The sequence below is a fragment of the Polypterus senegalus genome, chromosome 4 (assembly GCF_016835505.1).
Source record: "Polypterus senegalus isolate Bchr_013 chromosome 4, ASM1683550v1, whole genome shotgun sequence".
NCBI lineage: Eukaryota > Metazoa > Chordata > Cladistia > Polypteriformes > Polypteridae > Polypterus > Polypterus senegalus.
The window spans coordinates 112,567,453-112,595,402 of NC_053157.1; the positions used below are offsets into that span (position 1 = coordinate 112,567,453).

Genomic DNA, 27,950 nt, shown 5'->3' on the forward strand with positions numbered 1-27,950 from the left:
TCTAAGGATTTTACAAGGACTTGTTTAAAGAAAGTTGTTTCTTTCCTTAGATCATTACTTCTTAAAAGACCATTTGCAAAAAATTATCAAAATATTAAATGTTAATCCACATTACATGATACATATGTAACTTGCTGTCCTTAGAAGGACTGCTTGCTTGTTACTGCACAACTTCCAATTCAAACGTGACTTTACAGGCTTATTGTTTATAGAAGCTCCCCTTGCTAATTTGCATGATACGAGTACATTCCCAGCTCAGAGTGGACTCATTGCTAGGCGGATGCAATTTGTGTGCACTGTTACAATAGAACTGTATTCCACCATTGCTCTTTATCTTATTCTCTGTAATAATAATGTACAAAATCACAATAAAATATATTTGTGGGATGTGTAATGAAAACTGACATACATTGAGGAAACTCAAGTACACACAGGGCAAACTCTGGCAGCATGTACAGTAAGCAGCAGTAATCACTGTGTTGCACAAATATTATTAGGCGGATTTGTTTAGTATTTCATGTCTAGTTTTTTTTTTTTTTTAGCCAAATGCCCAATTTGTACATACTTTTGTGGTGGAACAACAAAAAGCCAGGATACACTAGGAAAATAAAACTCTTTCCCACATACCTTAAGTCAATTGTTTTCCTGAACTTAAACACTGGGGTGTAATGCGCCAAAGTAAACACCATTAGGCCTCTGTTTAAGATACTGCTTATGATGGAAACCTGTACTCACTGCATTAGAATTAAGTTAGAATTTATGAGTTTTGGTGTAAATTTCTACCTGTAGAGTTTGAACCCATGTATTCATTTTATATCCTTACTGGGTGGGCTCCAATCCCAGGCCGGGATCCCACTTCACTTGCAGACCCACGGACATGAGGACACGAGCTAAGCCACGTGCACCTGACTGTGTCCATGGCAATCAGCCAAATAGGGTGCAGATGAGGTAGCACGCCCGCATTTAAATAGAGGCGCACGAGAGCGGTCGGATGGCTGAACGACATGGCTTCGTATGGCGAAGAGGCTCTTGATAGCTATCTGTATTCGTCGTACAACCCTTACTCGTACCGGTACTTGAACCCTAAGCCAAAGGGTTCTTCTTGGAGGCCCAAGTCCTACTTCACCAGCTATGGCGACGTCGGAGACTATTTTGACAACCAACAGCGAGCGCAGCTCAAGTCCATCTTGTCTCAAATTAACCCAAACCTAATCCCGCGCCTGAGGAAGGCCAACACAAAGGATGTGGGCGTGCAGGTGAACCCCAAGACGGACGCGTCGGTCCAGTGTTCGCTGGGGCCCCGTACTCTATTGGCAAGACGGAGACGGCGTCCCGATTCCCCGGCCCTCGAACCTGGTAGCCCTACTTCGGAGGCAACGGTGCGCTTTCCCCGGACACTTGCCGTCTACTCTCCCATCGCTTCTCGTCGTCTTGCGTCCTTCTTGGAGGAAACTGAGGAGAATCCAGACGACGCCGACAACCACATCCGACCTGACCAGGGCACTTCCCGTGAGGAAGAGAAGGGCGAGGCCCCTGGCAACGTTGTTACGGCAGTAGCAAGTGACAAAGATGACTTGAAGGAAGAGGATGATAGTGGCGGAGGCATAGTGGAAGCGAAGGACGGCAAGGTGGTTAGCGACGTCAAGCAACAGGCAGCGGAAGGGAGCAAGGCGCGGGTGCGCTTCCAGGTGAGCATCGTGGTGCAACGGGCGGTAGGGTCTTCGCAAATCTTTCTTCGAACCAGTAGCTTATCCAAAGGAGTCCATAGAATGATATCTAGACTATTGGTCTAACTTCATTACTTAAGTGCCAAGACCACGAAGCCGCTTGCGTGTTATTGGCAAAGATGCCCGTTAAAATTTAACTTCTAAATGTACCACTTACAGGCAAGCGTGACTCTCTTTACAAATCACCTACTAGTGAAACCGGATGAAAGTTCTGACGTACTGAATATTTCTAAAGCTCAGGAAAATCTGCTTTTTGATTTCATAACTGTCATTTGTCAAACGTAATTTATGAATATTATAGCACTCAACTAGTGTTCACCTGTGCTTTGTGCCTGTGAATATTTGCTTTTTCATGGTCCTTGGGTACCTCATTATCCTTTAGAGTGCTTTCTACTGGTCCTTAAATTGGAATTTGAGTCTTTGGCAAGTTTTTTTTTCTAGGCTTCCCTGCAGCTGGCACTCTCTTACATGAGAGAATGCCAGCCAATGAAGCTGTTTCAATTTTGATATATACAAAACGGTCTGAAGCTATTGCTTATAATTGAGTTATTTTGAGACCTTGTATTTGAAGCAGTGAGATTGTTTGGGGTGTAATTGCCCTTGGTGGGTGAATCATAAGTTTGGGGCACGTGCTTGAGGGACTGGGCACAGTTTACAGAATGTCTAGTGTTATATTCCAGTACAGAATAGAGTGTTGTTTCCTTATTGTATAGTGCAGGGGAGGCAAACTCCAGGCCTAGAGTGCTGCAGTGGCTGCAGGCTTTCATTCTTACCATCTTAGTGACCAGTTTTTGCTGCAGATTACTACTTGATTAACTTTACTCGGGCCCATAGTTTTTCTTTAATTAGCAGCCAAACAAAATGAGATGAAACAAGCCACCATGTGACCAGCTCCCTTGTGCCCATTACACTATCTGAAATTAGAGGTAATAGTCTTGGTAAGGTTGATCACTCGGGTCACCCAAAACATTTTGACAGTGCTCTTAGAACAGATTTTGAAATTTGTGCTGTGGCAGAATGAGAGCAGCAACAAGCTATGGAATTAAATAACTTGTTTAACAGCAAGAATTGGCTTTTTATTAAAGTGACTGGAGTGCAATTGATTGGCATTTGAAGCCCCAGTTTTAGCTGGTCATCTGTTGGCTCGTTTCACATTTTGTTTCTGTTTGGCTGTCTTTTAATGAAAGAGTTCAGCCCTCTGTTAGTGGTGAAAACTGGTTTCCGGATTAGGAAAACGGTTAGAGTGAAAACCTGTAGCCACTGCGACACTTGAGGCCTGGACTTTGCCACCCCTGGTATTGTGCATTTTACACTTTCTGACTCGGTTTAATTCTGTCTAATCTGCACATCATCCTTCTATGACATGTGGGACATTACAAAGCTTTGAAACTGTTACTGGTGCTTCAGTGATGTCTGAAGCTTCAGATGTCCTGTCACATGGTTGTAAAGCTTTGCATGGTCCTGGAATTGTGATTCATTAAACTAATACAAGCTTTGAAGCCTTTTTGTCCAACATCCCATCCCTTCTGAAAGCATTAGAATTGGTTTGATTCCTGGCTGAATTGTTACTGTTTTGTGTATTTTTAAAAATGGAGGGTCCCCAACCCCATTCCTCCATCCTTGGCCTTAAAGTGTTCTGGAACAGCTGGGCTGACATTCTGTTTGAGGCAACTTTTTTGGCCTTTACCTTAAGTGTAGGGCTAGATTTATCCTAGATAAAATGGGCAGTTAACTTGGACTGCATTAACCATAATGGGCCTTGTTCTGTGGTCTATGTAATCAAAGAATCTCTGCAATTGAAACCAAGGGCACCCCCTACCCTTTTCAGATATTTTATTGCTGGCCCTGTTTAAATGACTTTCTATATTAACGATGCAGTGGATTTGAACTACTCAGTTTTTGGTTCTTTAGCTGGAAGATTGTTTAATTTGTCAACTGAGTTTTATGATTAAAATGTATGTTATGCACATGTACTACACTTCCTGACTGGTAAAGCAATTTAAACATAGTACAGTAACCTATGCTCTAACCCACCTCCTGTTCAGTTAAGTGGTCAATGGTCAGATATGCCTAAACTACAGTGAATTTCTTTGGTAAGTTGTAGGTAGTGTTGGGTATTCTGTGTCCATTTTTGTGGGCTTTCTTGTTGCCACTGAGGAGCTGTATAGGACTTGGGCAACAGTTTCTCTCCCTTTGTACTCAAGTAAAGGAGTGCTGAAAAGGGACTTGGTTTGAAATTCTGCAGTGATAGAGGTGTGGACCTACAAGATGGGCTTGGGCATTGATTGTGCTGTATTGTGACTCATGGGCCAGGTTTTCCCCATTGTATATTTTTTTTTTTGGGGCTCTGGGGGATATTTGGCTTTTTATAGAAACTCATTTATATATTTACACTGCAGTCTGAACATGGCATTCAGTCACAGTTAGGCTTTATGGAGGTACATTGCCATTGGTATAAAGGAGCCCCAGTTGTGTGAATTCTGCTGAATACTTCTTTGGCTACAATGAATTGGAATGTGCAGAATTGTTGGCACTCAGATTTAATCCTATGGGCTTTTGAAGTGATTTACTGGTCCACAAGTGTAAATTGTACTGTCAGTTGTAATGTGAAGGTTTTGTTGCCACATTAATGGAACACTGTCTTTAAAGAGCCTGATGTGACTTGTATAGCTCCACCATTGTGAGGTCAGTCTAGCCAGTTGTGGACCTCCTAGTACTTGGAGTAGGCCACCTCTACAGTCACTCCCTGAATAGTGACTGGATATAGGCTTTGGTTCAGTGAAAGTAATTTTAATTAGTTCCTTGGTGCTGCCAAGTTTCTTGGTACATAAAGAATTGTCTTCAACTTTTCTACACTTGATTCCTCTACAGTCATCCCCTCATCAATACATCCCATAATTGTAGGATCTGGCTGTTTCTGCAAATGAGACAACCTGGTATTAATCTGAGGTTTACAGAATAGACAGGACTGTTCCTTGTGGTTCTGTCACGCATATCAGATCATACATTGCAGTTTGCTTGACAGCCTACAGTGCCCATTAAAATGGACTATGGTGGGAGGCGAATCTAAGAATTGGTTCAGGGAATTCCTTCTCTATCCCTCCTAGAACCGGAGCCCTGTTTTGCTAAAGTCTATGCCCACTCCTTTCCAAGTGTCATGTTCTGAGTTTTGGTTTTGAGATTCCCTTCATCTTCAGGGTTGTGCAATCTTCTGATTCAGTCACTGGAATAGTGGCACAAAGTTAGATTTGTGATGCAATATCCCCATTTGACTTGCTTCTGTCATTTTGGAGTGATTTCAGCCTCCAGGATACCTTAGGAATAAGATGCATCAGGTTGTCAGTTCTGCTCAAAAGTGGCAGAAGTTTACACTTGAAGGCATCTAACATTTAAATAGAGCAGGTCCAGATTGTTTCCTTAAGTGGAGCATGTCAAACTGATGGAATTTTGTCAGTGTTCCTTCCATTGTCATGTGGGTGAAGTCACTACCATATATAGATAACTGCAAGTTAAGGATGAGTTAGTGCTAGTGACAGAGTGAATCATTTGTTGCAGAGTCAATTTCCTGATGGAGGAATATACTGTAAGCCTTAGGATGTAACTTCTCTCCCTGGGCAAATTTGGATGAATTCAGGCAGCAAGAATTTTAGTCTAAACTGCAATTCCATAGCTTAAATGACAACCTAATTTACAAAGTAAAGCTTTGATCGAAAGGGTTGTTTATTTTGTAGGCTTTCCCAGTATGATAAAATAGTATTTAACTGGTTTGTAACTAAATTCATAGTGAGTGTCTGTTAACTAGACTAGCATCACTGCAGCACAGAACATGCTAAACATACAGGTCATAGCAGTGGTATAAGCAGCATTGGGACTGTCTGCTACCTGGTCCAAAGAATTTTGGACAATTGTACCATATTACTAAATGGCTTATTTGCTTTGCCATTAGTCCTTAAGTGTAGGTCATTAAATTGTAAAAAGCCAAGGTGCTGGAGTAGTGTTCTTTAAGATTAAAGGAACTTAGAACTGTTCCAGTCAAACTTCCTCCATTTTTCCAACAGAACCAAATCCAAAGTTTCTGTGAGCCATTAGCTGGATTTTGTAAGCAAGTATCATTCAACAGTGAAGCCTGAGTTGCAGGTTTGACAGGGTGGTAATAAGGAAGCAATTGCTAAAATAGGATGGTCTGCCTCAACTCGGAACTACCAGTGGTCTAAGAGTGGAAGGTCTTGTGGACCAAGAATCAAAATTTGAAATCATCATGCAGGAGTTCTGTATGCTCTTGAATAAGCAAAAGGAGTTCTTGGTGTGTGTCAATGTGGAGCATGATGGTTTGGGACTTTGACAGATTTCAGTGACTTGCACTGAGGGTACTGCAGAAAGCAGTTATAGGGCTTTTGGTTCATGGAGTTGACTTCATGCATCAGTTGGTCAAGTTTACAAGACCCAAATGAGTAAATTTCAAAATACCTGAAAAACTGGAGTGTTCTCCTACATTAGTAGATTAGGATACAGACCCCTTTCTACACACTAAATTTTGACATTTTTCCCCATCCACGTGTATTCAAAAAACCATGAAAATTGATTTTTTTGTTTTAAAAGTTTGCAACTTATTAAAATACAGCTGAGATGTTGTATTCAGACCTTTTTAAGTACTTTTGTATAAGCCCCTTTGACAACTGTTCCAGCTTTGGGTCTTAAGTCTAAGCTTTTTCACATCTGTTTGGGCATTCTGTTCTTTTAGGCAGATCACATCAAACTTCATTAGATTAGAAAGTGTCCAAACTGCAATGTGCTGGTCTTCCACCCTAGGACAGTGAGACCTGTCAAAGCCACGTGTTATGGCTGTATACTTTAGGTTATTGTGGTGAATTTATGAACTATCACACTAGTCTGAATTTGCTTGTAGTCTGGTAACCTTAGTCTCTGATTGCCTGTTGTACTGCCTGTTAGTGCCTGTTGTACTTTACAAAACAGTTAGTTAATACAGCTAATAGTTTAATACTCTATATCCCCTCAATGTGAAATTTTAATAAAGATGCTACTGAAATTGTTGTTTTCAGCAGATGTCCGTAACCTGTTCTGAATATTTGGATCCCTGATTTTTAATAAAGTTCAAACCTCTCTACTAAACCGTGGCTCACTATCAACTTAATGACTTGTGCAAGTCATTTGAGTTTCTGCAATTAAATATGTATTTGTCTATTTTACTCATCACATCTCTTTAGCTAGGTTTCTATTGCATATAATTTCATAAGTGCTCTGCTGTATTCAGCTTTGCTTTCTGCTTTCTGATACTCCTGACCTTCAAGCAACCTAATACTTCTATGACTAACTTTGGGCTGGAAGTTTCTTATTTGTTCCACAGCTATTCATCCCTTCATGTGAAGATTTAAACCTTTCTTAAACACCCTGGCACCCAATCCCCAACCTTGTACATTACCAGTACAGTGGTGCCCATTTGCTTTAAATGCAAGGTTACTGTTGGAGAGGTCCCATACCTTCAAGGAGTCAGTGTCCCACAAATTCCATACCCTTCTATTCTACATGAATGTTTGATTCACATTTAAAATGTCCTCTGAGCTGGACTGCCATGTAGCACAGGCAGAGCTTTAGCAAAGGTATTGCATGTAACTGTAGAGTGCAGAGCTTCTAGCCTGCCATTGTTCTCCTCTTCCCTTGTGGATAAGAACCTATCCACCCTTTCAGGTGGTTCTACCACCTGTGGACCTGGAAGTTAATTCAATACCTCTGAAGACAGTCCACCACTATCTCTGTAGACTTTTGAGATGACCTATTGGACCATCCCCTGCCTAACACCTCTTGAGTGAGTTGCTGTCCTTCTCTGCAAGGTCCTGAATCTGGAGTTGATGCCCCAGGACGGAATGTACTCTCTACCTTGTGGTTGTCAGAGTGACCCTTATATCTCTACCTCAACTTGAGGACAGACTTGAGCCCCTTTAAATTCACATTATAAAATTAAGTGGTTGAAAGCAGCTACTTAAGTATTTAACACCTGTTTCTGTCAGTTGCTTACCTAGGTGACCTTTGCTGTATTTTCAAACTTGGTGCTCCCATGTAATGACAGGGTGCCCCATATACTACAGTGGTCTAAACACCTTTAACCAGTACTTCCTAGGCTTGTCCTGGATTTACTAATACGAGGCAAACTTTATATAGAAAATGATTTGGGTAGAAATATTGGCATGCTTAGTTTATTACTGTACCTTTACTGTTGTGGTGGCTTCATACAATATTCAATTTCGTTATGCTCTTCAGGAATGCAGAGGAGGGAATGGAGCATGTTGAGTCTTCAAGTTAATTTACAGCATAATCCTACCTTGGCCATCTCTAGTGTTTTGGCAGGCTAGGAATCATTTCACTAAAGCTTTGACTCCGTTACTGTTGGTGTCCACCCCAAACATCCTTATTTTAGCTTCACATATTCCTTTCCACTCTTCACTTTTTGTGGACGTTGCTGATGGTTCTTCACCCCAACATTTAATTTGTTTTTATACACCGTTTAATATTTGGCTCATGTATTTTCACAAGTCTGTTTTTAGTGTGTGTTCTAGATTTCACTTGTAGCAGTCTTTAGTTTCATTTCCCCAGTGGTTTTTAGTTGTTAAGCATGCCTCTGGCTAGAGTAACTTCTCTGTTGCCTTTTCCTCCTTGTGATAAGATTTTTGTCATTTTGTATTCCTCATTTTGAACCCCAAATAACCAAACCTTTCCAAGAATACTGTAACTTGATAGTGCACTCGGTTTGCCCTTCCATTCTTATGTCTTTCTAAAATGTGCATAAAGACATTGTTAAACTCTATCTGGACAAACTACTGTTGGTGGTGGAATACAAATGACCACCTTTTTACTGTGGTTTGTGCATCTCCTATATTCTCTCCTAGTGGCATTTACAAAAGTATGTTGGAAACAAGTACAAGAAATTGAGGGATAATCCTATGTACGTAATCTTGTTATCCATGTTCATTCTAACCTTGGATGTTTTTTTTCATAAAGGTTAAGTCCTGTGTATCTACCTCTGATATATAGAAATCCTATTTTAGCCTGTGTCTAATAGGCTTTTGGCAAATGTGTAAAGCATTTATTCTTTAACACTGCAGTTAAATGGCAGTTACCTTTTTAATTCTCAATCCGTTTAAAAACTGTAGAAATATCCAGGTTCTTGACTGACTACAGATTCTTTAATCTTTGAAGACGTTTGCCATTTTATGCATTGATTTGGATAGATAATGCCATTTGCCAAGTTTACCTTTTGGCTCCAATGCGTGTGGGGTGTGTTTTTTTTTTAAAGCCACAAAGTGCCATAGCAGTTTTAAATAGACCTATTAGACCATTGTAACATGCATCCTACAGTAGTTATCCATTAGAACAGTTGCTCTCGTGCTATTCAAGGCCCTGGTTGAGGTTTTTGCTATGTTCTATACAAAAGTGCGTAGTTTTTGAACTAGTACTTGTTGCTAGTATGAATGGTATAAATTTGGAAACCATGTATAAAATGCACTAAAGAGTCTGAGTGATAGTCATGCTTAATATGTTGCACAAGTCAAATATTGAAGTCTAACTTTAAAATAGTTAACATCCTTGCTGTAGCTAGAGTGCATTTTGTTTTGTTGCTATGGTGTAATTTTCAGTCATCAAGCCCCCAGAATGGGGGGGCCTACCATCGCTACTGCTGGCTTGTTTCATAACCTTTTAGACTTGACTAAAGAGGCCCAGTGCTGCTGCCTATGCAGTTTTCTTTGTATCCATAATTGTGGAACAATCTCTCCATAGTTTAAATTTCTACAGGCACAAGCATTTTGCAGGTGCATTGAACTAGAAAACAATTTACTGAAGTTTTAAAATGGTTATTTTCTTTATATGCTCACCTTAAATATTGGAGTGAAGAATTTGAGTATTATGGTTACTTAGCCTTAAGTGTGGTGGGTCCTCAAATTTCTGTTTCTTGGAATGCATGGGATTTAAAAGTTGCACGTGATCTTTTGTTATTTCCCAAATATTGGTTTTACTATAAAACTTACGGATCTGAATGCTTGACTTTCCTAATCCTAGAGCCTTGATTAAACTTGCTTAGTTTTTGTCCCAGTGATCATTGAGTTTAGCATTTGAGTTGGAATGCCGGGTGCTTTAAGGGTTGAAGGTAAGAGATTATGGTAGTTCTAACTTGGTAAAACTATTGTGCTGCCTTAAACCTCATCTTCAAAGCTTGGTTTATAATCTGCAGAACAAATATGAATCTGCTCAGGTAGACCATGTTTGAAAGATTTCTGTGTAAACAAACCTGTCATTTTGAACAGACAACATTATGTGGAGATTTACTACATTTGAACATCTTTCAAGTAAGACAGGTTAGTGAAACATGGTTATCAGATCTCTGACACATTGAAACCTTGCTTTAATTTACATGGCCCATTTTGAAATGTCTACTTCAATTGCTTTTAATACAGTATATGTAAACTTAAAACCTATAAGGTGTTCTTCGCTAAATCATTTATATTTTAGACAGTCTTTAGAATTTTCCTGTTTCCTATGTATTGAAATTGGCTTGGGATTTTATGCTGTTTAGGTACTTCAGTTTATAGAATTTATAGACTATAACTGATGTGCCTGAGTGCCCCATTTTTAAAGTTTATGGCACAATAGCAGTAAACAGATGGTGGCATGTAATGAGCCATGTCTTGTTGCTCATACGGTAGCTGTGTAGCAGCAGATTGACTGCAGAATTGCTTTTCTTAATGATCCCACTAAACTGCATTCCCATAATTTTTAAATTCAAATTAAAATTTGGCAAAGCCGTGTAAATGTTTATCTAGATCACAGAACCAGGGGGCTTGGCTACCAGAACTGCAACTAGGTTTGGATTTAAACAAGTTGAAACTGCCGCCATGGATCTTTATGGATATAGTTTATAGAGCAAGGCTGCTTATACTGAAATCAGGAATGTACAGTATTTAAGCAAATGCACACTAGCCAGTGTTTACTCTTAGTGCACTAGATGCACTTAAACATGCAGAGATGTACTGTATATGGGCTAAACTTTCCAGATTAGTGCCAGCATATGGGGTGTATAACTAAAGGTCTCAAAAGGAAAGCATGATTGGACCCTGTTATACTTGAGGTCCCTTCACTAATTGCAGTGGACTTAACTAGATGCCTTGTAGATTGGAGTTGTCCTTGCCAAATTAAACACTTTGTTGAAATAAAGTGCCCTGGTTTTGGCTGCATTTCAGGGTCTTGAGGCAGTGGTTCCCAAGCTATTCTGGGGACTTGCTGTGGCTACAGGTTTGTTTCAACTAGATTCACAATTGGTGATGGACATTTTGATGTAAGTAAAACTACTTTAACAGCTTTATTACCAAACTTGGATATTTCTAATTTCTACATTGACCCCAAAAATCAAACTGGAATCCTATTCAATGGAAAATGGCTAGAACATAACCTATAGCCACTGTGGGTCACCAAGACAATGTGGGAACCACTAATGCAATTAACATCACTTGGTAAAATGCAGTAACTTGGACACTTTTTTTTCAAAGCTTGTTTAATTGGAAAAAACTAATAGGTGGCTGGTTTTCCTGACCTGTGTGCACATTTCTTGCATTAACATTTTTTAAATATTTCTTTGGATTTCATGTAAGCTGCTACTGCTGTAAACATGACTGGACCTGTGACTGAATAAAGCAGAAAAGCATGATCTTCTCCCAAAATGTTGGAGGTACTTAAAATGTTTTCAGAAGCAACAAATTCAGTTTGTACCCCATAGTTTTTATTTGGATCAAGATTAATTTCACTAAATGACAATGCCTTCCTAAATTTGACTCTTAAAACGTTGTTGCGTTTTGCTAATCTTTTAAATCCAGATACTCCAGAAGTTATATTATAACAAGCTTCATGAACCTGGGTTTGGGAATTTTCTGCAGATCCCCATTAAGCTCTGCAATGTCTAGAGACCACTGGTTCTCCAGAGTTTTGATTGGGTTAGTCTGGGCTCTGGCTGGGCCACTATCATTTCAGAGGTGACCTTCACTCATTTTGTCTACTTTCTGCAGTGGTTCTTTGGACAAAGGTTCAGGACAGGTCTTAGTAATTAATGTGCATTGCTCCATTCAGCTTTTACTGTAACAGACCTACTACACCACCCACCCTGCCCCCTGTCACTGAGGGAAAAACACCCTCCACAGCATGATTTTGCTATCACTGTGCTTTATTGGATTGGTATTGTATAGGTGAGTGGTAACTTTTTCCCCAGATATACATTTAAGGCTGAATAGTTTTATCCTTTAAGACCAGACAATTATTTCTCAGTACTTGAAAGCCTGCTTGGAATATAGTAAAGGGCACTTAATGTGTCATTTGGTCTCTGTCCACTCTGCCAGATCTCTTAGATCAGGTAGATGTGGTTGTCTCTCTGGAAGTTTATGGGACTCTGCTAGTGACATTGGTCACATCTTACCATGGCCCAGTTTAGTCAACTCTAGGGTGAGTTGTGGTTGTTCCAAAATTTCTGCAGTTTTGAAAGTTCCCAAGAGTACAGTGGCCCCATAATTAAATGGGTTTTCAACCCCTGCTTATATCTTACTAGATAAACTTGTTTCTAAGCACTGCGGGCAGTTCAACTTCATGGCTGTAATTGTCGGCTGTGAGATCTTGTATAGACCAGTTTGCCTTTTCTACTCCTGTGCAATCAAGTGAATTTGCCACAGGTGTAAAACTCCAAACAAGGTTTAGAAACACCTATTCCATAGGATGACATTAAGTGTCATAGCAAGGTATGTGAATGTGTGAATGTGAGATTTGAAATTTAAAAAATTCCAGTTGACTGCATGTCATTCTGTGGTATTGAATTTTTAGGATAGGTTTTAACACAGGGGTATGACAATGTGCAAAAAGGGAAGGGATCTTAATATTCTGACAGCACTGTAGGCTGGCTTAATACAACAGTTCTCTGCAAAATTGACACCCATAGCCACATTTTTGAAGGCAAGTGTCCGTTATTTTGCTTCAAACTAAAGGAAACTTGGCATTTCCCTAGGTTTGGTTACCCTTCAAAGTCCCTACTTTTTTGCAGCACACTCAGTTTTGCCAATTTTGTAGCCATATTGGTTTTAGGATTCTTGTTTTGGAAAATGTTAGTTCTCCCTTGCAGATGGCATCCAGCTACAAGATTGTTGGACTGTCTTGCATTTTTTGGTACATTTAAGATTTACCAGAAGTTTCAGTTGTCAAGCCTATGTACTGTTAGGACTGCTTCAAAACCTTCACCTTGTTTCTTGAGGTACTACATTGTAGATTTGTCTACTTTCCTGATCAAGCTTAACTAAAGGCCATACAAGCTGGCAACATGTGTATTTTTTTACTCTTCAAATGCTACTTCCCCAACAATCTCAAACCTTACAGGAGATTTTAATTTCCTCTATCCTTTGCACTTGATTCCAAAATGATTATGCAGATGTTTTGCATCTTCCATAGAATCTTATTCTAAAAAATTTATGAATTGAAGATCTGTCAAGAATCCGGTTTACATTTCCCATAAGGCTTTAGCTCCCTATTAGGATTATAAATTTGTAGAAGTACATTTATTTAAGCAAAACTGCTTTGTATTAAATCTGTGGTCACATTATCTATCTGACATGAGTAATGGGTTTTCTGTGGATGGTTTTTTTGCATAACTTGCCACTGTACACTGATATACAAGCGTGTAGAGAAGTGACCAAACTTTTCTCCATTCTACAGTAGTATACAGTACTACCATACCTTTTTATAGGTAAGCCTGCCTTCATGTGCCTTGCACTTCTATGATTTGCCTTCCTGCACAGTATACAACCTGTTCTACATCAGTTTTCTTGACCTTCATGGTTTCACTTAACTAATTTAGTTACATTTTATACTGTCAGTAGTTAGCTGCAAACTCTATTGTATTTCCATGCTTTGTATGCATTTTCAGGTCCTTGGAAGAACTTGGTGTTAACATTTTTAAAGAGTCACTTAGGGTCTAGAGTTGTCATCCTTTTGATGGTCTGGTCAAGAATTGGGAATTTTTCAAACTAAGCCATCCCAGAATTTCCTATTGAGCTGTAAAGCCTGAAGCACTGCCCCATACCTTAGCAAATGCCATTTCTCTTACAGGTCACATTTTAACTGTAAATTTAATAAATGCCATTGTTTCATATTGGTTTTGACACTAGCAAAATAGCTTTTGGCAGGGATGACCAGCCCTTGTGTAGAACTGTTTGAACATTTTACAGATTTGATTATAAACTGCTCAAAAAAATTAAAGGAACACTTTGAAAACACGAGCTCTCAATGGGGGAAAAAGAAATCCACCTGGATATCTATACTGATCTAGACTGGGTAATGTGTTAGAAACGAAAGGATGCCACATCGTTTGATGGAAATGAAAATGATCAACCTACAGAGCCCTGAATTCAGACACCCCAAAAATCGGAGTGAAAAAATGATGTGGCAGGCTAGTCCATTTTGCCAAAATTTAATTGCAGCAACTCAAAATTGTATGCAGCACTTTGTATGGCCCCTGTGTTCTTGTATGCATGCTTCTAATGAGATAACAGATGGTGTTGTGGGGGATCTCCTCTCAGATCTGGACCAGGGCTTCACTGAGCTCCTGGACAGTCTGAGGTGCAACCTGGTGGCATTGGATGGACCAAAACATAATGTCCCAGAGGTGTTCTATTGGATTTAGGTCAGGAAAGTGTGGTGGCCAGTCAATGGTATCAATTCCTTCATCCTCCAGGAACTGCCTGCATACTCTCACCACATGAGGCCAGGAATTGTCGTGCACCAGGAGCCACTGTTCCAGCATAGGGTCTGACAATGGGTCCAAGGATTTCATCCTGATGCCTAATGGCAGCCAAGGTGCCTTTGTCAAGCCTGTAGCGGTCTGTGTGACCCTCCATGGATATGCCTCCCCAGACGATCATTAACCCACCACCAAACTTCTCATGCTGAATGATGTTACAGGCAGCATAATGTTCTCCATGGCTTCTCCAGACCCTTTCACTTCTGTCACTTCGTGCTCAGGGTGAACCTGCTCATCTGTAAAGCACAGGGCACCAGTGGTGCATCTGCCAATTCTGGTATTCTATGGCGAATGCCAATCGAGCTGCATGCTGCTAAGCAGTGAGCTCAGGGCCCATTAGTGGACATGGGGCCCTTGGGTCACCCTCATGAAGTCTTTCTGGTTGTTTGGTCAGACATTCACACCAGTGGCCTGCTAAAGGTCATTTTGTAGGGCTCTGGCAGTGCTCATCCTGTTCCTCCTTGCCCAAATGAGCAGATACTGGTCCCGCTGATGGGTTATGGACCTTCTATGGCCCTCTCCAGCTCTCCTAGAGTAACTGCTTGTCTCCTAGAATCTCCTCCATGCCCTTGAGACTGTGCAGGGAGACACAGCAAACCTTCTGGCAAGGACACGTATTGATGTGCCATCCTGGAGAAGTTGGACTACCTGTGCAACCTCTGTAGGGTCCAGGTATCTCCTCCATGCTACCAGTAGTGACACTGACTGTAGCCAAATGCAAAACTAGTGAAGAAACAGTCAGAAAAGATGAGGAAAAATGTCAGTGGCCTCCACCTGTTAAACCATTCCTGTTTTGGGGGTCATCTCATTGTTGCCCCTCTAGTGCATCTGTTTGTTTCATTAACACCACAGCAGCTGAAACTGTAACAACCCCCTCTGCTACTTAACTGACCAGATTAATATCCCATAAGTTTCATTGACTTTATGCTATACTCTGATTAAGTGTTCCTTTAATTCTTTTGAGCAGTATATTTAGATCAAAACGAAGCATAGTGTCTACTTCTGATAAACCCTTGCAGATCCAGTCAGACTTGTGACCCTAGTCAGCTCATTCAACACCCTTTGTTTTAACTATCATAGTATGGCTGTCATATTTGCCAAAGAACTTGGTATTTTCATATTGGATATTTTGAAATACTTCTATTGCTTTTTATACTTGTGCTGTTTTGTAAAGCATTTAAGTGCTTGTGATGTCTATTTATATAGCACATTTAAAACATAGGACTGCTGTGGCCAAAGTGCTTTTGCAATGATAGAATAAGTTACAAATAACATAAATAGAAATATAAACATAAAATTGAAGTGATGTTAAATCACAATGAGGAAACCATCAGTATCACTGAAGGTCACAGAATGCAAGTGAATAGAAACAAGTCTTTTAATCTTGTTTTGAACAGTTCAATTGTAGATGACTTGTGAGGTAAAGAGTTCCACGGGGGGAGCAGCACCTGCAAGAGCCCTGTCCCCTTTAGTTTTACACTTGGTACAAGAGACAACTGACCAGAAGATCTAAGCATTCTAGATGGCTGGAGTAAAACACAATTTAGATAAATACACAGGAGCAAGCCCATGTAAAGATTTAAACTAGTAACAAGATTTTTAAAAGCATGTCAAACTGACAAGCAGCCAGTATAAAGAAGCAAATATTGGAGAAACAATCACTTTCTTGCCCCACCAGGAAGCAATCGGCATTCTGGACCAACTGTAACCTGCATATCAAGGATTTGCTAATCCCAGAATACAGTGAGTTGCAGTAATCAAGGCAAAGATAAAAGCATGAGTAGCTTTTGCAAGATCCCTAGAAAAGGCTTGATCTTACCTAATAGACAAAGCTGGAAAAAGCAAGTCTTGACTATTGAATTAATGTTTCTCAAAAGAGGTTACTGTCAAAGGTAATGCCAAGATTGCAGACTTGAGGTTTGCAAAAGACAGCTTAGAAGTTCAAGACCAATTTGGGCTTTAGCTGATGGACCCACTAAGCACCTGTTTTGATTCAGATCAAGAAAATTAGCCTTCCAGGATCTTAGTTCAAAAATAGTTGTGTGGTTGTCTTATTGTAGAGTTGTAGATGGGGAATATAATGGTGTATCAGTATAGCAGTGAAAAGAAATGTTAAATTTCCTAAAAATAGCTCCAATAGGGTGAAGGTATATAGCGAATAAAATAGGACCCAAAATGGATCCCTGAGGAACACCATATTTAAGAGAAGCCGTAGACGAAAGGAATTTAGTCACTGAAGTGTCTACTAGTTAAGAGCCGCCCCTTTTAAGCCCAACAAGATCAAGTCACAACAGCAATATCTCATGCTCAATAGTGTCAGGCAGTGGACAGGTCAAGGAGAAGGACTGCTGCTTCACCTGAGTCAGTAATAGAGATGTCTTTGAATACTTTTAGGAGGGCCGTCTTAACACCATGATAGTGCCTAAAGCCAGATTGGTAGATCTTAAATTGTTGGAGTTAAGGCAATCAACCAATTATAAATTTTCTAAACTTTTAGCCAGAAATGGCAGTGGGGAAATCAGGTGAAAATTGGCTAAAACTCCAGGATCTAATTTTGCCTTTTTTGACAGGGATGCACCACAGCATGTTTAAAAAATGAGGGCACAGATCCCTCACTAATAGAATCATTGATAATGGCTAGTAAAGATGGACCCAAAAGATCAAATGCTTCCACTATGAGGCATGGTGGTACAATATCAAGAGGACAGAACTGGTTTAAGGGTGTGAATAGTACTTTTTAACTGAAAGTGAGACGAGATCAAAAGTTTCCAAAATGATGTCCAGTTTAACAGTAGTAGGTTCATAGCCATTTTGAACAATGCCACAGTGGATAGTATCAATTTTGCTGACAAACTGTTCACATGAATGCGCAGTACTATTTAATCCCATCACAGAATACAGGTTAATGGCTGCATTAATTGAATTAAGACCCTAGAGTTCTTAGAATGACAGGATACTAAATCAGCAAAGAATCTTCAGTTTTAACTGCAGCCTGGAAGTTGAATAGAGAAGTCCTAAAAATCTGTTTAGAAACAATCTGACCATCCTTTTTTTTTTTTTCCAACAGCATTTATATAGCACATTTTCATACAAAAATGTAGCTCAAAGTGCTTTACAAAATGGAGAATAGAAAAATAGACACAGTAAAAAATAAGTCAACATTAACATAGAATAAGGTCCGATGGCCAGGGTGGACAGAAAACGGGGGGTGGGGGGGAAACCAGATGACTGGAGAAAAAATCTGTAGGGATTCCAGACCATGAAACTGCCCAGTCCCCTCTGAGCAATCTACCGAACATAAGTGAAACAGTCCTCTTTGGATTTAGGGTTCTCATGGAAGGACTTGATGATGGTCACGTAGACTTCTGGCTTTCAGTCCAATGTTGGAGCATCATGATGCTTTGAATAGGTGGTGGTGGCGCAGGCCGCCACCATAAAGAAACCAGAAAAATGGAGTTGGGGTCAGTATGGATTTTAGAGCCACTATGAATAGTTATGATGAATTGAACGGAGTATCGGGATTAAGTTAAGGTGAAGTTATAAAAAGGCCATGTTAAAGTAACGTGTTTTCAGCAGTGTTTTAAAGTGCTCCCCTGTATTAGCCTGGCGAATTCCTATTGGCAGGCTATTACAGATTTTAGGTGCATAACAGCTGAAGGCTGCCTCACCACTTAAGTTTTGCTTTTGGAATTCTAAGGAGACACTCATTTGAGGATCTAAGGTTATGATTTGGAATAAGGTGTCAGACATTCCAAAATATAAGATGGAGCAAGATTATTTAAGGCTTTATAAACAATAAGCAGAATTTTAGTCACAGGTAACCAGTGAAGTGACATCTAAACTGGAGAAATGTGTTCAGATTTTCTTTTCCTAGTTAGGATTCTAGCAGTTGCATTCTGCACTCATTGCAAATGATGTCTTTTTTGGGTAGTCCTGAGAGGAGTGCATTACAGTAATCTAGGCGACTGAAAACAAAAGCATGGATTTCTCAGCATCTTTCAATGATGTAAGAGGTTTAACTTTTGCTATGTTTAAGTGAAAAAATGCTGTCCTAGTGGTCTGAATATGATTTAAAATTCGGATTAGTCAGTTACCCCTAAGTTTTTACTTCAGTCTTCTTAAGAACATCTAAGAGGATGAGAACAGATAAATGGCCTCTGTCTGCATTTACCTGCAAGTCATTTACTATGAGTGCAGTTTCTGTGCTGTGATTTATTCTAAAACCTGACTAATTTATCAAGAATAGCATGTTTGAGATGGTCATTTAACTGCAACTGAATTTTACTGAAGGGCAGGTTAGAGATGGGTCTAAAATTTTCAAAAGCAGAGGGGTCAACATTTTTCTTGAGCAGGGGTTTAACTACAGCAGTCTTAAGACAGTCTGGGAAGACCCCTGTATCTAATGACGAATTTACTAGACTATTTGTCAAGAATATTGTCAATTGGCACGCCTGATACTACTTTGAAAAAATCTTGTTGGTATTGGGTGCAGGTGGAGGATTTCAGTTGAGATTATTCTATGTAATTCAGGTAAATCTATCCTGGTGAGAATTTTAATTTGTTTATAACAGAGTACTGGGGCTTAGTATATTTCCCAACACTGCAGAAACTCCTATGTTATCTCTAATCATTAATTTTTTGATTCCACAGTTCGACAGGTGCATTGCAGCAATGGCATAGTTTCATTTAGCCAGGGAGCAGGTCTTATTATAGCGTATCTTGAGTGGAGCAATTGAGTCAAACTGTTTTACAAGAAGAATTGAATTAAGACAATACCATTATTTTGGACATGCACATCAAGACTAGAGAATATGGTTTTAAAATTGGATATAATGGAAGAATTTTAACGTGAGAGCAGTGTGGGGGGGACAACTACTAGCCTGGACCAACAGTAATATTCAAATCACTTATAGAAAAGTGATCAGTGAAAAACATAACAAATCAGTATTAACTGAAATAACATGCAAGAATGAGATCAAGGGTTTGAGTATTATGCTGGATAAAATCAAATGAGTCCAATAGTGATGGGTTTCAATTGAATGAACATGAATGTTAAAATTGCCATTAATCTTTGTCATGGCAGAGGGCAATATCTGCCAGAAGATCAGAGAATTCAGAAAGTATCCAATTACAGGAGGTCTATAAACCACAGCAAACAAAGGGGGGCTGCACACTTCGAAAAATTGCAGTTCGAAGCTACTAAACAGATCCATTGTAAGGCTGACAAGAACATCCTTTTAAAAACGGTGGCAATGCCCCTACCACAACGAGTCAGCTGACAGTGCCAAGTCAGTAAAACATGAGTCACCATTTACAATCCAGGTCTCAGTGATGAAAAAGAAATCCAGATTTGAGTCTTGCAGAATAAGTTATTAGACACTGATCTCGCACTCGAAAGCAGCCTTGATAGAAGTAGAAGTGTTCATTGTGGGATGAGCATGGGTGAGTGTGCAAAGATTAGCAGTGTTTACTGCCTGAGAGCACACAGGAGGAGTGGTGCTACCTTGAATTGGAGAAATTTAAATCCAGTATCCAGTGCCCATGGACCAGGGATGGAGTCCTGTGCAGGAGAAGATGGGTCATAGATGACTCGCAGGCATTGGGAATCCAAGCTTTGGGACTTGAGTAAGTGTTTAACAGCAATACTGGCTTTTTCCATGGCAGCAGTGGATGTTTGTCTCTGAGTGGCATTCAGCTCACTGATACAGGTGAACACTGTCGGGTAAAGTCGGGAGATGAATAAAAAAAAGGTGGAGGTTTACATATCTCATCAGGAGCTGAAAATTGAGGAAAGCAAAATCTTAAAGAATTAAGATTGTTAGTTTATCCCAACAGCCACTATCCTACAAACAGTTAAAACAGATTAGTGAGATGAGCAGAGAGCTGTTCCACGAAGCGAGCGAACCTCAAAATCCAGGCTTATTTCGATAATCCCGGTTTAATTTCTTGAAATTCGGTTCCACGAACGAGGCTAACCTGAAGCTCCGCTTAATTACTATGCCAACATATGCTCTTGGACAAGCCTGCTCCGTGGCAGGTTAGTTGTGAAGCTTAGTTTAGCTTGATGAATATGATTGGACAAGCCATGTGATGTCACAGCACGACATTCTGCAGGGCTGGGATTATTCTGCTGCTGTTCACTCCCTCTTTCGCACACATCGACCCTCCAATATAAAATTATTACAGATTACATGCAGGCGATTCTAATTACTTAAAGTATAAAATGACAAGGAGTGCATTGAAGGCTTTTACATGAATAACCATGGCGTGCCCATTTATTCATAATCCAGTTGATGAGGGAGCGAGGCTCATTCAGAGCTTTAAGGCAACAGGTTCCACAATTACTTTGGCCCAGGATAGATCCCATTGCATTTTGCGGATGATTTATACGAGCGCTATAGATTTAGTAGACACAGTATTGCATATTTGTGTCAGTTATTGGAACCTTATATTTCTAAAACACACGTCGCTCTAAAGCCCTTACGGTTGCACAGTCTTTGTGTATTGCTTTGCGTTATTTTGCCTGTGGTTCATTTCTGTACAGTGTGGGGGATGCTGAACATTTAAGCAAAGCTACAGTGTGCCGTGAAATCAGGAAGGTTTGCGTTGCATTAAAGTCCTTTTTAAATATATTCATTACCTTTCCTGGCCACCGAGGAATTCTTGCCATTAAGGAAACTTTCTTTGGAATTAATGGTGCTTAATCTTTAAACATCTACTCATTTACAGCACATAAATATTACCTGATAAGTAACTGAATTTAATTTGTCAGGCTTTCCTAACGTCATTGGAGCCATTGACTGTACACACGTGAGGATAAAGGCTCCAGCAGGTCCAACAGAGCCTGATTACATAAACCGCAAATCATATCACAGTATTAATGTACAGATAAGTACTGATATCTCACATTTATATACAAGAGGTGAAAGTGTAGTCGTCCAACATTAGCAATGTATGTCATTACCATTTCCTAAAATGTTTCAGATGGTATGCACTGCTGAACATCTAATTTCAAACATTGTGGCAAAATGGCCAGGATCAGTACATGATGCCAGAATTTTTCGCGAGTCTTCACTGGCTCAAAGCCTCAGACAAGGCAAGTCAACTAAAATTCACAAATATACTATAGTTTATTATACTACAGTCTAATGTCTACTTTCCATTATAGGAATGTTTCCTGGTGTGCTGCTTGGTGACAGAGGATACCCATGTCTACCGTTTCTTCTCACACCATATACAGATCCTGCAACACAAGCAGACATTTCAACCATGCCCATTGTAAGACGAGGGCACGCATTGAAATGACATTTGGACAGTTAAAATCCAGGTTTAACTGCCTGCGGCATCTGAGTTACACCAGACAGAGTGTGTGACATTGTAGTAGCCTGTGCAGTTTAAAGTACCTTGCAACTGATAACAAAATGCATATGTAAAAGGAAATTTTAATGACTATACATTTTGAAGGCTTGAAACTGTTCTCATTTAGTTGTTAAATAGTTTGACATCCTTAACACAAGTTACTAAAATCATGTTCTTACGCATTTAACTTGTCAGCTATTTTCTGCCATGCAGCCTCACGAGCTTTGATAATACAGCTCGTGTTCCCCTTTCTAGTTATTATAGCTTTGTAGTCCTCATGGGCTTGTAGTAATTCTTGCTCCGCCTGCGAAAAAAACGCAGCTCTTTCCTTAGTTTCCATTCTTACTTATAAAAGGCAGCCTTGTTAATCGATGCTGGATATCGCGTGGACGCGCACGAGCCTCGCTTATCAAGCTTGGCTTGAATTAGCGGAGATTAAATACACTTGAATTTTGTTCGTGGAACTCAATGAGCCTGAAGTGAACTGTTAGGCTAACTCAAGCGAGGCTATTACAAATAATCCTCGATTTTATAAGCTCGCTTTGTGGAACAGCCCCCAGATGGCCAGCCACACCAATCGGTGCCATCTTCAACCACTAACTGATCTGTATAGCTGCTTCAGTCAACTGAAATGTGACCTTTGAAAATGCAGCTGTTCCCAAAACAGTACTCTTTTTATACATAGTGCAAGGTATTTCCAGCTTTCTGACCTTGTCACTACCTTACAGTGGCTTGTAACTGCTCACATTACTCCCCTTATTTCCTCCCCATCTTAAGTGGCTGTGCTGTGGTTTTGCTTTTGAAGTTGACTCTTGGCGTATGAATAGTTGGACTAGATCCTCAAATTTTTTTCCTGCTTAATCAAAACTGTTATACATACTGTGATCATACTCGGGCTTGGACCACAATAGAAGTAAAATCCTGCAGTACTTTGTATTCCTTGCTCTGTGCTGCAAAAAACACAGGCTATTGGTAATATACAAATAACCCAATTGTGCTCCACTCACTATGCCTTCTACATTGGTTACAGATTCTAAGACAAGCTTCTATCTGTGGCACCTCTGCAAGAGAACAACCTCTTTCAACCTTCACAAACATATGCAGTTTAATATCTGGAAAAAATTTGGAATTAACTTGCTTAGATCTTTATATAGACAATGTTTTTGCATCCTATGAACAATTACATTCCAAATTTAATATTCCAGCTACACATTTCTTTCACTATCTTCAAATCAGGAACTTTGTTAAACAGAACCTTCCAGATTTTCCTCCTCTTGCACCCTCATCCATGCTGGAAAAAATATTGCTCAGTCTCAAGGATTTGGACTCTACAATATATAATTTTGCAATCCCTCCCTTTCAAAGAACCAAGAGGACACTGGGGGAATAGATCTCTCAATTAATATATCAGAAAAGGAGTGGAAAGTAGCAATGCAGAGAATTCACTTGAGCTCCATATGCGCAAAGCATAAAATTATACAACTCAAAATTATATATCAAGCACATCTGTCTTGACTTAAACTCTCAAATGTTTCCAGGGTATGATCCATCCTGCAAACGTTGCAACCAAGCCCCAGCCTCACTGGGTCACATGTTCTGGGCCTGCACCAAATTAACATTATTCTGGACAAAAATCTTTAATTACCTGTCAGACAGCCTTGGACTCGCAATCCCTCCTAACCCATTAACAGCTGTGCTTGGGGCTCTACCAGAGGGGCTTAAAGTGGAGAAGGACAAACACAAATTGATTGCATTCACTACACTTTTGGCACATAGACCTATTCTGATAAAACTGGAAGAACCCAAACTCTCCTTAAGTCAGTGGGAAATTGATGTTATATTTGAAATTTGAAAAAATCAAATACTCGGAGGATCCATACAAACTTTTTTCAAAACATGGCAGGATCTAATCAGTAATATCTTAAAATAAGTTCATAAAGCATAGATAATTTAGGTATGTTTACAAGCCTTAAATTTTACAGTTTGGCTTGCTCTCTGGGTGGGGATCGATCTGTTAACTCAGTTTTTCTTTTTGTAAAAACTTGATTGCTTTGTATAGATTGCAATAAAATTAAAAAAAAAAAACCTGTTACATTGGCGTGCCTCCCAGCAATATCCCTATATAGCGGGCTGTGTGGTAAGAGACTAGGGCTGAATGATGCTGCATTTGCATGTTTTTGAAAGCTTAGCATCAGTTTCACAAAAGTAAATTTGATATTGTAAAATGCCAAATATTGCTGTTTCGAATCAATTTGAAATTACATGACTACATTTCTGAAATTTTTCATTGGCAACAGAATTCAGCTATTAAATGGTATAAGTGAAGGCACCAACCTGTCAAATTGATATCTTGAGCCAAGTTAAAGCACTAGATGACCTGGGCATGGACCATTCCAAAATTCAACTGGGGGCACTCCATATGAGCAAGTTTTTTTACTTTGATATGTTAGCAGCTGTTTTATTTATGCATGCATGTTGTCTGTCCTGGTTATGCACTATTCTGATGGCTAGTGTTAGACTGTAGTGCTTGTCTATAAAAGTCCTAATGTGTGACTGTTTTGGAGGCCTTGTCTTAATGCTGTTTTCTCATTTATTTCTATAGTGTGGTGTCTGAGGTCAGCTTCTCAAAGCGGCACCAACCTCATTACAAATCTCCCAATTAGCACTTTAACATGTTGGCATCTCTAATCATTTTTGAAAGCTGTGCTTTGTTTCAAGTGCAGTATTTACTTAAATTCTTTAGGCAGTCACTAGCCAATATGAAATGCAAGGGTGTCCCTTAAGATGTGATATAGGTTATGAGTTTGTAAAGTGTACTCTGTAGGTTTTTCTAAACACTTAGAAAAAGTATTTGACAACCATTCTGACCCATTAACTCAAACCTATGATGCAATTGTATGGCAAGATGGCAGTGCCAATGGTAACCTTAGGGTGCTGTTGCTTGGTTTTTTGATGGCCTAATTTTTAAGCAGCTTCCATGTACCACTTTGATTCTTCCAAGTGGCACTTTAAAATTACTTTTGACTAAGATTTTCTTTTGAAAGAGCCCTAATTAGGCAAATCGCCTTTCAAAGAATAAGATGTTAAAGATTTTAAGTTGACACGTGTTCAGTAGGTTGGTACTTGAGTGTAACATTGTATGTAATCTAGCCATATTTGTTCTCCCTGGTGATTTTTTTTGTCCCTACCTTGTGCTAGATTGTTTTAATTTCTACCTTTTGGCTTTGTGTTCTAGCTTATTTGCATAGAGCATGTTTTCAGATCACTTAGTTTGTACTTCAAATGTAACATTAGTTTAGTGCACTAAAGCAGGGGTTCTCAAACTCGGTCCTGGGGGACCCCTGTGGCTGCAGGTTTTTGTTTCAACCAGATTCCTAATCAGTGACACCTGATAGCACTGATCTCATTTAATTAGATGGTATTTATCTTATTTTACATTCAGAAAAGCACAGCAGCATGATTTTTACATTTATAAGAAACTTAGAAATATTTGTTTTTGCTATGGATTTAAATGCTTAACTTATTTCACCCTTTCCTGTGCAGTTTGCTCCCTTCATTGAATCTTAATGACAATTAAAACGAGCAGAGCAGAAACCCAAACAAACAATTGAAAGGCTGCAACTACTTTAGCGTCAGCCCCACAGTAGTAGTAAATAACAGATTAATTAAACAATTGGAACACCTAGAAAAGTAGAATGACAATTAAGATGAAAATACTGTTAAAAGAAAAAAAATACATAACTGCTTAATACATTTTAATACAATTTTTTTTTTTTTACCAACCTTAGTTTTCTAATTTGTATAGTTCCCAAAACAGGAAATCTGCAAAACAGTTCACTCAATTAGCCCAGGAGTCCAATTAAAAACAGGGGCTGGTTGGAACAAAAACCTGCAGCCACAGGGGTCCCCCAGGACAGAGTTTGAGAACCCCTGCACTAAAGCATGTATTGCCTTAAATCTTAGTTACTGCATGTTTTATGTTCAATTTTCCTCCTTATTTGGAGGTAGTGGTAGTGATTGCATTCTCTGGTCAAGTAGACCACATTCTGTGGGTTTTTATAGCCAGTTTTGTCTTAGACACTAGTTGTACTAAGCTTGTTTTTAAATTTAGCTTTGACGTTTGAGGAATGCATTGTTTTCCTGCAGTTCCTGGAGCAGAAATATGGCTACTATCATTGTCGTGACTGTAATCTAAGATGGGAAAGTGCCTATGTTTGGTGTGTTCAAGGAACTAATAAGGTAAGGTTTTTCTTTTACCTGTGTAACAAAGGAATTTTTTTTTTTTAATTTTTTTACCCCTATCCTAACAGGTGTACTTCAAGCAGTTTTGTCGAACATGTCAGAAAGCCTTCAATCCTTATCGTGTGGAGGATATTACTTGCCCGGTAACAACTTTGTGCTCAAATATCTAAATTCCATGTGAAAACAGTTTATTAAATGTTTGAGTTTACTACCTGAAGTATCCTTTCTCCCTTTTGCTCCCCAGACTTGCAAGCATGCTAGGTGCACATGTACTATAACCATGCGCCATGTTGACCCAAAGAGACCTCATCGCCAGGATCTATGTGGACGCTGCAAAGGCAAAAGGTTGTCCTGTGACAGCACCTTCAGCTTCAAATACATCATTTAAGTTTATTCTAGTACAGTTCCTGCAGAATTGGTTTGGGTCAGTTGTGATGTCAGTTTTATTTTTGTACTGGCAGGAACAGTTATAATAAATGGCAGTGATGGGCATCTGTTAATGAGTTGCAAGTCTTTACAGTACATTTACTGGAGTTTCATCAAATGAGTAATTCATATTGCACATTTTAATACTAGAAATTAATGTGTTGCATAACCAGCATCCTTAACAGAGTTGAGCCTAAATGGTGACTATAGGCAGCAAATTCATGTGGGTCCTAGAAAAACTAAAGTCAAAGTAACAAGCTAAAAATCCAGCAACAAGTCTTAATTACATTTTAAATATGAAGTCAAGGAAAATAGTGTGTTCTAATCATCAGTAAGTTAGTGTAGCATTATGCTGTTGAGGAGGGCAGAGTAAGTGGCAGGTTTAGAACTGAACATGAACAGTATAAAAATCAAATGTAAATTGTATCCCAATTGCAAAAGTAAAATTAATATAATGGTTGCCTTAATGCTCAAAGTATCAAGTGAGTTAGAGTATAATATCTCTATGGCTGAAGATGGATGTATAATGGGTACACTTTTGGAAGGAGACCATACAGAAAAGGAAGTGAAATTGCTGTATGCCAAACAGAATTTAAGCACTGGTCCTCTTCAGTTGATCAAGCCCCATCTGAGTGAGAATATCTTAAAAGCATCAGAGAAATGGACTGTTAGACTGCCCAATGCAGACGGAGTACTTTTTGGTAGTAAAGGTACTTGTATGGGGGCTTGATACCCAAATATTAACTGGACTAACATTGCAAATAGAGAGTGCAGGAGTTAAAAGTAATCCATGACTGGTTTTACCCCAGCTTTTTAAAGTACCAGTGTGCTGGCAAAGCTTGTCTAGTATTTTTGTTGGGGTAGAATTTGAGGGTGGTGGTGGGATTGCACTACTAGGGTCAAGTGACCATAATCAGCATTTTTGGAAGAATGAAGATGACTAATTTTAGTTATATTTTTTATACAGATGTAGCGCAGTCAAGAGGACTGGACTAGAAAGGACTGTCTCCACACTTAAGACAAGTAGAACAGGTTTAAAATGGTTTACATGCAGTGCATCCAGCAAGTATTCCCAGCACATCACTTTTTCCACATTTTATTGTTGCAGCCTTATTCCAAAATGGATAAAATTTTTTCCTCAGAATTCTACACAACACCCCATAATGACAACATGAAAAAAGTTGAAGGTTTTTGCATATTAAAAATATTGTGAAATTGCATGTACATAAGTATTCACAGCCTTTGCTCAATACTTTATCAATGCACTTTTGGCAGCAATTACAGCCCCAAGTCTTTTTGAATATGATGCCACAAGCTTGGCACGCCTATCCTTGGCCAGTTTTTGCTCATTCCTCTTTGCA

At 39.4% G+C, this 27,950-nt stretch overlaps 1 protein-coding gene across 1 annotated transcript; it reads left to right on the top strand.

Annotated features, from left to right (window-relative positions):
• The first annotated feature begins 967 nt into the window (after positions 1-967).
• On the top strand, positions 968-26,663 carry zar1 (zygote arrest 1). The gene is made up of 4 exons (XM_039751182.1): positions 968-1,688; positions 26,068-26,160; positions 26,232-26,306; positions 26,408-26,663. Exons 1-4 carry the CDS (start codon positions 1,005-1,007, stop codon positions 26,549-26,551), a joined length of 996 nt encoding a protein of 331 aa, XP_039607116.1. The 5' UTR covers positions 968-1,004; the 3' UTR covers positions 26,552-26,663.
• Positions 26,664-27,950: the final 1,287 nt, after the last annotated feature.

What these genes read in the sequence shown, in the direction of transcription:
- zar1 (XM_039751182.1), top strand. Translation starts at nt 1,005, where the DNA reads ATGGCTTCGTATGGCGAAGAGGCTCTTGATAGCTATCTGTATTCGTCG. An exon ending in GTGTTCAAGGAACTAATAAG is followed by an intron (nt 26,161 to 26,231) that starts GTAAGGTTTTTC and finishes CTATCCTAACAG; the next exon opens with GTGTACTTCAAGCAGTTTTG. An exon ending in TGGAGGATATTACTTGCCCG is followed by an intron (nt 26,307 to 26,407) that starts GTAACAACTTTG and finishes TTTGCTCCCCAG; the next exon opens with ACTTGCAAGCATGCTAGGTG.